General features: G+C 39.5%; 2 protein-coding genes and 1 pseudogene across 2 annotated transcripts in view; 1 reads left to right on the plus strand and 2 right to left on the minus strand.

The window, feature by feature from the left end:
- Positions 1 to 11000, minus strand: part of ACE2 (angiotensin I converting enzyme 2) — a 76990-nt gene extending 65990 nt beyond the window's left edge. The window contains exons 1-2 of the mRNA XM_011362973.2: positions 10962 to 11000; positions 7996 to 8190 (exon numbers count right to left, since the gene is read on the minus strand). The gene's annotated coding sequence lies outside the window, so the exon portion shown is untranslated. The remainder of the gene's footprint in view (positions 1 to 7995; positions 8191 to 10961) is intronic.
- LOC105294001 lies at positions 153 to 1301 on the plus strand (annotated as a pseudogene).
- Positions 1460 to 11913, minus strand: part of CLTRN (collectrin, amino acid transport regulator) — a 24146-nt gene continuing 13692 nt past the window's right edge. Inside the window, exons 4-6 of the mRNA XM_023532303.1 lie at positions 10962 to 11081; positions 7996 to 8190; positions 1460 to 2272 (exon numbers count right to left, since the gene is read on the minus strand). Of these exons, the coding sequence (XP_023388071.1) occupies positions 2116 to 2272; positions 7996 to 8190; positions 10962 to 11081 (472 nt within the window). The 3' untranslated portion in view covers positions 1460 to 2115. The remainder of the gene's footprint in view (positions 2273 to 7995; positions 8191 to 10961; positions 11082 to 11913) is intronic.

The raw sequence follows: 11913 nt of genomic DNA on the forward strand, positions 1-11913 counted from the left end.
GAATTTAGAATGACACATGGCCCATCTGAAAGGAAAATCAAGTCTAAAAATTACAAAGTGTCTTCAAGCATGGATACACATAACAACAATTATTCATTTCCAGGGCTATAGAGCAGATTAAACACAACTAATAAAAATTAAGCTTAGGCTCTCTGGTCCTCCCATTCAACAGACAGCTGCATCTTCCTACACAGTGCCAGCCACAACCCTGAGACACGATGGTGAAGGTTGGAGTGAATGGATTTGGCCGTATTGGGCGCCTGGTCACCAGGGATGCTTTTAACTCTGGCAAAGTGGATACTGTCACCATCGATGACTCCTTCATTGACCTCAACTACATGGTCTACATGTTCCAGTATGATTCCACCCATGGCAAGTTCAAAGGCACAGTCAAGGCTGAGAATGGGAAGCTTGTCGTCAATGGAAAGCCCACTACCATCTTCCAGGAGTGAGATTCCACCAACATCAAATGGGGCGATGCTGGGGCTGAATATGTTATGGAGTCCACTGGTGTCTTTACCACCTTAGAGAAGGCTGGGGCTCACTTGAAGAGTGGAGCCCAGAGAGTCATCATTTCTGCCTCAAGTTTGTGATGAGTATGAACCATGAGAAGTATGACAACTCCCTCAAGATTGTCAGTAATGCCTCCTGCACCACCAACTGCTTGGCCCCCCTGGCCAAGGTCATCCATGACAACTTTGGCATCGTGGAAGGACTCATGACCACAGTCCATGCCATCACTGCCACCCAGAAGCTGTGGTGTGATGGCGAGGGGCTCTCCAAAACATCATCCCTGCTTCTACCGGCACTGCCAAGGCTGTGGGCAAGGTCATCCCTGAGCTGAATGGGAAGCTTACCAGCATGGCCTTCCGCATCCCTACCCCCGTATCAGTTGTGGATCTGACCTGCCACCTGGAGAAAGCTGCCAAATACGATGACATCAAGAAAGTGGTGAAGCAGGCATCCGAGGGTCCCCTCAATGGCATCCTGGACTACACTGAGGACCAGGTTGTTTCCTATGACTTTAACAGTGACACACACTCTTCCACCTTCGATGCTGGGGCTAGCATCGCCCTCAATGACCACTTTGTCCAACTCATTTCCTGGTATGAATTTGGCTACAAGAACAGTGTGGTGGACAATGAATTTGGCTACAAGAACAGTGTGGTGGACCTTATGGTCCACATGGCCTCTAAGGAATAAGAGCCCCCTGGACCACCAGCCCCAGTGAGAGGAAGAGGCCCTCAGCTACTGGGGAGTCCTTGCCCCAAATCGATCTCCCAACACACTGAGACTCTCCTGACCTCTAGTTTCCATCCCAGACCCCCTGGGGATGGGGAGGGGCTTAGGGAGTCCTACCTTGTCGTGCATCATCAATAAAGTTCACTGTACTCAGCCAAAGATAAAATTAGGCTTAGTACGTACTACAGTGTGAAAATAAACTTCAGACCACAATCAATCACATAATCAAAGAGAGATGATTATCACTTTATTAAATTATCATACATTGTACTTTTAATATTGCAGAAATAACCAACAAATAAAGCTGACAGAAAATATAAACGCAACTGTTGGTATGCTACAAGATCAAATTCCACCTTGTGTATCGACCTTGTGTATCCCATTTTTATCCATCCTATTTACCATAATTAATTTTCATTCTTGCTTACTTAGTTGTATACAATGTGATATAAACAATATTTAAAAAGGACCCATTTTCAATGATTTCTTCTCCACATTATAGGTATTCTCCACTGGAAAAAAATTTTTCCTTAGGTATTCAGAGCATGATATATACAGTGGCATGACCTTATTTCTGGAAATGTTTAAATATTGGTGCATTTTTAAATCAATAAATACAAACACCGCATGACTACCCTTACACACTGTGTTCTCAGAGAAATATTTCAGAATATTTGGAGTAGTCAACGGCTTATGATTCCAATGGTCTTCATGAATATAACTGATTGCCTTTCACTTTCATGCACATTCAAAATTTCTTACAAAAGAGGAACGGTGACACAAAATATGTAATCTGTCCTTGATCATTTGTAGTGCTCGACAGTTGTACAGAAACAAGTGTTGAGTTTCTTGGAGAAGCAAAACAGCAGCCCTTCAGAGTGAGGTGAGCCGCTCATTCTCTGTCATGAAGGTGTCATTAACGTGCCCTCCCTTCGTGTCCAGGGGGTCACAGGGGATGCCATTTTCAATTGTGACCGTGTTTTCACACTTATCTTCGGTGTCATCCACTTCAAATGGTTCTTTGTTCTTCCTAAATGCACATAAAGAGAATGATTGGGATCTAGGAAGAGAAAGCATAGCCTTCTGTACAGAGAGAGCAGGAAAGGGAAGAGGACCTCAGAATGATGAAATAATCGATGACTGTATTTTCAAATAAGTTTCAAAGATCATAAAGAGCTGATGAGGTGAAAAGATCTTATCAAGGTAAGACATCTGTATGGATGATATATATATATAAATCTGTATGGATGAGATAGATAGATAGATAGATAGATAGATAGATAGATAGATAGATAGATAGATAGATCAGAACGAGTGGTCTTATTTGGAATACTAAAATAAACACATATATGAATACGTATATGTGTATAATATGTTTGTATACACACATATGCACATATACATTCACACACACAAACTGCATGAAGGAATGTGAGGAAAATGGTAACCTGCCAAATTAAAAACTTTGCTCTAGGAGAACTTCACAAAAATTGAATTTAAAAAAGTAATAAATTCTTCTCACAGGATTTGACAAATTAATGGTCTATAAATGTTGAGTGAAAATGAAACGGAAGTGCGATATTAAGAAGCAAACTCACATTACTTTGTAGAAAAGAAGTCAGTGTTATAAATTGCAGATATCACTGCTTGGCTCTATGTATAAAATAGTTGCGTTCCTTGAAATTTATTGAATTGTGTTGATCAATGACACCCTAATAATTTTTAATAAGAAGAAAAAATAGTTGTGTTCATTTGTAAGTTGGGGTTTTGGAACTCAGAACACATTTTACTTTACATTACAACTCACAGCTATAATTCCAAGTCATTCCAAAAACCTATATGACAGGATGAACTTTGAGTTTTGCATGCTCAGACCTTTTGTAGACCCTGCTACCGTAACCCAAGTGGTAACCAGACCCTTAATATGTCCTTGGAGTGTGGAAAGCTGCAACCTTGAATTCAAAGGTTCTTCCTGTCTTCTGTAAAAGACCAAGACAACTGGGCCAATTATGCTTGATATCATAGAGAAAGTGGGAGGAAAAAGAGGGGGGTACCTCTAGGCAACCACGCGGAAGAAGAGCTTCCCTGAGGCATATCACAAGTTAGGTTTTGGGGTGCCATGGAGACAAGATGTTAGGCATAAAGCTCTCAGACTTGCCAGAGATTCAATTGTCTCAGGAATCTATGGAAACACCAAAGAGGCAGACCTGCACGGATCACGTGGCTGATGGTGGGCAATGCCGTGGTGACCAGTATGGATTCTCACAACTATCGAAGTCCGTTAGAACCTTGGTGAGTCTCTGGCAGGTGAGGAGGTGGTGAAGATGCCCCAAAGATGCCTGAGGTAGAGTTTCCTATTAGTCCTACATGAAAGTCAATATTACTTTGCTTTAAAGAATATGGTGGAGGAAGGGAGAGAAAAGAGAGAGCTCTTTATAGTAATAAAACAATGGCAACTACAGTAATAACTGATTCTTATGAGGGTCATCAATAGATATTAAACCACAAACTGAGAGATAATTAGAGAACAGGATATTCACGTGGTCTCAATGTATCACACCCACAAACAATGTACTAATTATAAAAAGACATTTGTATTTCGTTAAAGGAGAAATTTGTTGAACATCACCAACAATGAGACAAATTGATAAGTGTCTCCAGATGTGATACACTAAAGTTATATATTATATATCTAATTCTGTGTTCCTGCCCCACCCCATCACCAAATTTCTTTGACCTGAATCTCTCAGGAGGAAGTAATCAGATGAATCCAAATCCAAATTTAAAGATATTTCGTAAAACAGCTGATCTGGACTCAGCACAGAGTAGGCTGAGTTGGATGGACAGACACGTGGGTGACTGGCCAGCTACCGAGACAGACGAATGTATGGGTGGATGGACGGACTGACAGACAAATGGATGGACAGATGGAAAGATGGGTGGATAGACTAATGCTGTAGAGAGTTACGCAGACCATAGCCCAAGGTAGATCTTAAATGGGATCCACCATAAGAAAGAGAAAGAAAGAAGGAAAGAAGGGAGGGAGGGAGAGAGGAAGGGAGGGATATAGACACATGTGATAGTTCTTATCTCTTGTATTGTTATTTTTTCAAATGGATAGAGGAAAATATTCGTTTTCCAACCTTAGGAATTAGGAGTTAGTACAGATTTTGTTAGTATAGTATTGTTTTGTTTTGTTTTTGCGACCTTAGAGCCAGTCGTTCAGAGTCTTGGCATTGCCAGGCATCACAAACTGCAGTGTCAGTAACATGCTGGCTGGTGGATATGATAAGTAGCTCAAAGGTTCTCTAACAGTAATACAGCACTTTGTCACATTTCCTAGGGTGTACAGTAATAAACTGATTCACTGCCTGTGCATTGCTCTTACTGAGAATAATAAAACTTAACTATCTTTCTGGGTCATTTCGATTTGATGTTCTGCTAAAAAACATGAATTCTTTTTCCGGAAAAATAAAATTGAGTGTTAATGATTTCTGCTATTCCTGCAATGTCAGGTAGTTCAGGGAAAGGATTTAAAAACTGACTAAAATACCTGAAACAAGCTCCTAGGCACCTTGCTTGTGAATATCTCTCATAGATCCAGAGGGAAGAAGGGCAAAAGAGGGGACAACATGAAGTTTCAGGGCCCTTGGAACTAGGCGATACTAAGAAATAGGGTCTGTTCTAGATAAACTAGTGGTGGCTAAAAGCAGAAAGAGAATTTCTGTCTCCCTTCAAACAAGACAGGGCTGAAGAGCCAAGGCTCAAGAATAGCCAGAAAAAATAACAAAAGACAGAAAAACATGATCTTTAAACACAGAATCAATTATTGGGGAATTGGGACTGTCCTCATCATCAATATGGATGATTTCTGGGGAAACCAGTGTGGCCGGAACAGTTTCAGTGGGCATGGCAGCACGGTGAGATTGGTGGGCTTTGTGATCAAGCCTATCTGGTTTGTTTTGTTTTGTTTTGTTTTTTACATTTTTTCCTCAGCTTTATGCCCATATGGTTTTAAATACTGGTACCACTACTTTCTAACCATATGACTGTAGGCAGGTTGCTCTATATCTGCTATGTGGTAGCAATTATAATAATAATAATATCTATTATATGCAGAAACAAGAATGCTTTGCATATATCGTCTCATTTAATTCCCACTGCAATATTATGCAAATTGTATCAGTACCCCTGTTTTTCAGGTGAAGGAGCTCAGATTAAACATGTAGAGCAATCTGTCGTTCAGAATGGAACAAGACTGGGGAAAGGAGTGGACCTAGAACTCTATATAGTCTCTTCGAACTTCACTCAAAACACATATTTGATTCCTACTGAGTATGTACATTTAAGAACAACGAAAAAAAATATTAGCTCTAAAATTTCTGCAACAATTAGGGAGCTAGGTGGAAAATATTCTTCTCATTTTCCATATATGGCCTACTCAAGGTCACTCAGCTAATAAATACCAGGGCCTAGGACTGGTACCCAAAACCAAAAATATTGATCCAGTGCTCTTTCTATTAAAACACACATCACATCATCAACGTTATCACCATTACCATTATCATTTCACGTTCACCATGATAACCATCGCTGTCAACATCATCATCCACCATCACTATCACCATTATCTCCACCATCACCATCATCGTAAAGCTGACCAGAGAACTAAAATATTTACTTCTGGGCTGAGGCTGGACACAGTTCTAGTACGGACATCATTGTGCAGCATGTGCAGTTCATCTTGTCCTCCTCAAGGCTGAAAGCTTTAGGGGCAACTCTTATCTACTCCATGATTAGAAAGGGCTTTCATCATAATCATCAGGGCTCTCCCCACTTCAAACTGCATCCTCTCCTCACCTCTGAAGCAACACTTTGCTCGAGAGAAACGCACCACAACAAATTAATTTATCTTCAGAAGGTCGTCATAATTGTCCTGACTATGTTTGTTAATTATTGATGCTCTGCAGGTTTACAAAGAGATTTATCCATCTGTTTTCCTAGAATGAACATGAAATGAATTTGTGAAGGCAAAGTTGCGACAACAGCCTCACTTCTCCCAGGCAACGGATTATGATGCTACACACCCGATTATTACATTACTGCAGAATCCACTCAGAAGGAAGGAGATAGCCGATCCCAGCATAAACTGGCTGGAAGACCAGTAAATGGCAGGATAATAAAATAATAGTAACAGCTAACACTTATTGAGCGCTCACTGTGTGCCAGGTGCCACTCTAAGCACTTTACTGGATTAACTCTTTTTATCCTACCAAGTTAAATATTTCCAGTATACCTCGCTGTCGCTCTAGCAAAGTTAACTACGCACAGATAGTAAAAAATAATAACAATAATAACTTAGCCAACTTGACTCTAGAAGCACCAACCATATTCTCCAGAGCTTGGTTTCCCTGACTCATTGCCTGTGTTTCCTGATATCCATAGTTAATGGATTATATATCCATTAACTAGGAGACACATATTTGAAATCTGAGCAGTCTATCTCCAGAGTCCATTTTTCTAACTCCTACACTACATGGTACTAGAAAGAAAGTTGAGAACCAAGGAGATGAAGTGAATTTCCAAAGGTTACAATCATTAGAAACCACAGAATCACAGCATTTTAGGATTAATACAAAACTTAAAAATATTAAACATAGGTATTCGAATATTACAAGAGAATATTTCTTATCATCCTTTTAAAAAAACAAACCATAACAAACAACATGTACCAAATCTCTTTGTATGACATGTCAAACCAAGATCAAGAAAATTCAAGCAAGAGCAACTTGATCTTAATCTTTAAGTCGGTACTAGACATAAACCACATTTCTTTCGTAGCATTTCCCTTATCATTTCTGAAAAAACTATAAAGCCCAAGATTTAAAATGATTGCCTTCTTTTAGTAACTAGGGGGAAATGCATGGAAAGTAGCAGACCTAAGGAAAAACATTTAGTTGAACACACGCTTGGCCGAACACATAGCACATATCCCATCTGGCCACCAACCCTTCTGAAAACCAATGCACGTCACTGTGATTCCCACTTACCAGAATTCCTCTTCCTCGGTATTAGAAGGGAAGGTTTAGAAGCATCTAAGTGTCTAGTGAAGAGCTGAGGACTCTCTCCACGTCCCCTCTGGATCAGAAGTACTTGTAAACAAAATTATTTTCTGATGCAGGGAGTTCATTCAAAGGCCGCTTTGAGGAGCATGGTCCTATGTGATATCATAGGCACTAGAGGGATGAGCATCCATCAAAGGGAAGGAAGTCTAAAACAGCAAAAAAGTATCTGGGATACGATGGCTGCAGGCACTGGGCCAAGAAGAGGCAGGCCCAGGTGGGGAGGCATGGAAAGAACTGTGGGGCGGCTGGCATTTGGACGTACGTGACTACCAAAGATCAATTCTGCCTACCTGAAAAGTCTGCCTAGCTCTGTACGTCCAGCTTACAAAATCATAACGCAGATATTAAAATTGAGACTGGATATGTAACAGTCATATGGTATAAAACAGAGAGAGCAATAGTAATGGAAGGAGCCATAGTTAAGTAAAGGACAATGGACTCCCAAAATAAGAAAATAAAAAGTCTCTAAAAATAAGAAAATAAGCGACATTTTGAAAATAGCTCATGTTTTTTCAAAGTTTCAGACATAAGGCATTATCTTCAGCTAGGGGCAAATCCTCTCTTTATCTTTCCAAGTCATGAGGAAATAGAAAAATGCTCTTTAAATCATTCCCTTTCAAAATCTCACCTTCTATGTTGCCGGATTCCTGATAAAACCAATAGCGTGATTGCAACTATGACAATGCAAAATATCACACCAAATATAATAATCCAGATGGGCACAGATGGTTCAGTGGGTGGTGCAAGAGTGGAAGGAATTTTTAGAAATTCCAGAGTCTGGTCATTCAAAAAGAAGGCATTGTTGATCCGGTTCCTATTCATTCTAAAATATGACAATCAAACAAAACAAGACAAAACCACAACATTAGAAACAGAAGGTATAAACTTATCTCCCCATGATTATACAATCTCTGTAAATGCAGCGTCCCCAAGACTTCAGGTTGACTAGACAGTCTAAGTTGCAGTGCTGACTCTTCTATGCACTACTGCCCTCCATTGTTTCGAATGCCCTAGAAGTAAATAGAAGTCCTGAGCTCTGAGCTCTGCCCAGGTTTTATTTCCTGAGAGGTAGCATCTAAATTAAAAGGGCAGGACTCTATTTAAGGTGACTTACGTAAATACCAATAGCCCCAGAAGATAAAATTATATGTAAAAAAAAAAAAAAAGTGGGGATAAATATGAGAAAAAAAAGAAAACCAGGAAGAGAAAAGAAAACATGAAGCCAGGAGCAGCTGTAAATCCATCAATTTGATCCTTTTCTTTTTTCTCATTAATTCAATAAACATTTGCTGACAACTAAGTACCAGGTATATTGCTAGGTGCCGGAGCTACAAAGCGAAATAAAACTATCAAGGAGCTTACAGTGTAGAAGGATGGCAGATGAGCCCCTCTACAATCACAGTGAGGTGCAAAATGCTCTATGAATGAGGACAATGTGGGCAGAGCGGGAGCACAGCAAAGGGCCGCGTACAACATACTGAGAAATCAGGGCTGCTTTCTTGAGAAGGCAACTTTTGAGCTGTGTTTTAAGGAACAAGTAGGAATTCCTTAGACCAAAGCATGTAGTGAGCACACGTAATAGAGACACGGCATATAGTATGATCTGCTCAGGAAACTGCAAGTAGGTCCGCATGACTGAAGGAAATTGTGCTTTAGGAGTCCAAAGTCTAGAAAACATAAAGGTGAATGTTTTACTCTTCCTGGAGGGAATCTGCAATTTTTGGTGGTGGTAGTAGTTAGGGAAGGGTTGGTAGCAAAGACTTATTTGACTGAGACCAAAGAAGTGAATTTCTAACTGGAATTTTCAAACCAGATGAGGAGATTTCTCAAAGATATCATATGGCCTTTACTGAATTCACACTAGACAAGTTTACTTCATCTAGCCCTAGAGCGGCACTGGAAAATAGAATTATAATGTGAGTCTCACGTGTGACTGAAAATTTTCTAGGAGCTGCGTTTTTTTAAAAAAGTAAAAAGAAATGGATGAAATTAATTTCGATAATATATTTTTGCCCAATAGATCTAAGAAAATATAATTTCAATATGTAATCAATATTGAGTTGATTCATTTTATTTTGCACCAAAGTCTTTGGAATTCAGTGTGTATTTTACACTATCTAATCTTGGACTAGCTGCGTTTCAAGTGCTCAATAGCCACATGTGGCTGGTAATTGCTGTACTGGACAGGCAGGTCTTGAATTTGATAGTAAGAGTTTCAGAATGTCTGCAGACCCGCACCAGGCTATCAGGAAAGACCTCCTTTAGTAAATAAAAATCTATGCTGAGGGATGATTATTCATGAATGCGAAGGAGAATCCCAACCAGATCACCTACAGCAGGGGATAATTTCAATGGAATTTTTACCAAACTATAGAATTTTTTTCATAATCTACTATCGATAATCTGGTAACAAGAACCTTTCCACAAAATAATGAATCCCGCTACTAAGGTATAACTCAGAATAAAATGAAAAGCTGCTCTGCATTCTCGTTCTATCTACCTGGTTGGTTAACACTTTGCTATTCTATCACCGCTCAGGCTGATTAGAAAGAAGTTCTAGTTCAGTAAACTAAATCTCCATCTCTGAAATCCCCAATGGGTATCAATCAACATGAAAATCTTTCAGCCAAGACTGACCTTGAATAAGGGCAGACCCTCACAACAAAGCTAAAACAGACATCTTAGAACCGGTCAGTCACTCACTAAGTCTCTTTCGAACTAGTTTTAACATCTTAACTAGATTCCTCATTAATTAGTGAAATATTACGATCTTTGAAAGCATTTATTTTTTATTTGTATGAATCATAATTTTACCTTTTTTAGAAAAGGTGTCTTTTAAAGGTCAAGTCTGTACATTGACTAAGGAAGGTCAGTCCTTAGAGACCCAAGAAATGCGAATATTTGTATGGTTTTTTAAAATAAAAGTCAAAGGTATGACTTGTCCCTCAAAACACCTTACATTTATTAACTCGTTTAATCTCCTCGGTAACTCTGAGAGAGGGGTACCATAATTATTCTTGTTTTATAGATGATAAGAGGAAAGCAAAAAAGGGGAAGTAACTTGTCTGTATTGAAATAGTTAGCAAGAGGCAAAACCATAATTAAAAACCTGATACATCTGGGCTCCAGAACCCACGTCATGAACCATCACACGAGAGTGTTATACAAGGAGTTCTCGCCAAAAGAAGACAGTACTAAACATTCGTAGCCAATAATTAAACCCGGATCTCTCAAACAAAACAGGATTGACATTTGGGGTCAAATAATTCTTTGTTGTGAGGTGCTGTCCTGGGCACAGCCGGATGTTTAGCAGCATCTCTAACTTCTGCCTACTCGATGCTAGTGGCAACCTTCCCCCGCCAACTGTGACAACAAAAATGTCTGCAGACGTTACCAAATGTCTCCTTGGAGGCAAAACTGCCCCAGATGAGAACCGCTGATCTACACTAATCTCTAATACAAACTAACAAAATGAAATCTGTGACATCTTAATAAATCATTATGAAGCAGAGAGAGAATTCTTCAACATCTATAAAGAGTTGAATTAATCGACAAATAGATTTACTCGTAGAAGGCGTATTTAGCAGAGATTACCTTATGGCTGACTGTACCTCATCAGCAGGAAGGGTGTGATTTTTCGAAGGATCTGTAACCACAAACCAGAATGACACCCGCTTGGTTACATTGCAAAGGAGGACATGGGAAATTCTGCAGATTATGGGAAGAAAAAAACACCAAATTTCAAAAATAAGCAAATAATACCAAATTTCATTAGACCATTCAATCTGGTGTTATAGCCACCTTAAGTGGCATCTTAGCTATGAATTTAAAGTCATTTCTACCATTATGAAGAAAGGCTTTATTAAGAAGAAACTTATATTAAAATTTCCTTTGTTTCAAAATCATATACTTGAGGATAATTCTTTAAATAAAAAATTTACAAAAAACAGGGAAAATGAAGAATTACTCAGCAGAGAACGTTAGGGACCTCATTCTCCATCACCTGCAAGCTGACAGCATGCCTGCTTTTAAACCAACACTTGACCTCTCTGAACCACAGAAGCCTATTGTATTTTCTCATTAAGCTCTTTTCAGTGTCCTCATTCAGCCTTCCACCCCCTAGATCCAGACAAATTTATGGCTTACTCTGGATCTAACACTTGCTCTATTGGCCACTATCTCTGTGCCTCTCCCGCTCCAGTGCTGGGGCCAGACGGATAACAGGAGTCCAACCTTAAGTGCTATAATCAATTTGCCATAAGCCTTTGAACACTGTTTTTGAAGTTGCCTATTTTCCAACTGTAAATTGGAAATGTGCCTCCCTCAACTCTGTACACATGGATTACCAGTAGAAATGACAAGAAAGAAATGGCATTAGTGTTCAGACTGCAGACGATCTATATCTGAATGTATGAAATGAATGAAGGTTGGAAATTATAGAAGAGTCCACATGAAACCAACATTGTCAGTGCTAAAGCAGAAAATCCTGAATGGCTTTCGCCATTTGCTTAAGACCAAAATTGCAAGAAGTGACCCTAGCAACCAT

Source organism: Pteropus vampyrus, unplaced genomic scaffold (genome assembly GCF_000151845.1).
Source record: "Pteropus vampyrus isolate Shadow unplaced genomic scaffold, Pvam_2.0 Scaffold81, whole genome shotgun sequence".
Lineage (NCBI taxonomy): Eukaryota > Metazoa > Chordata > Mammalia > Chiroptera > Pteropodidae > Pteropus > Pteropus vampyrus.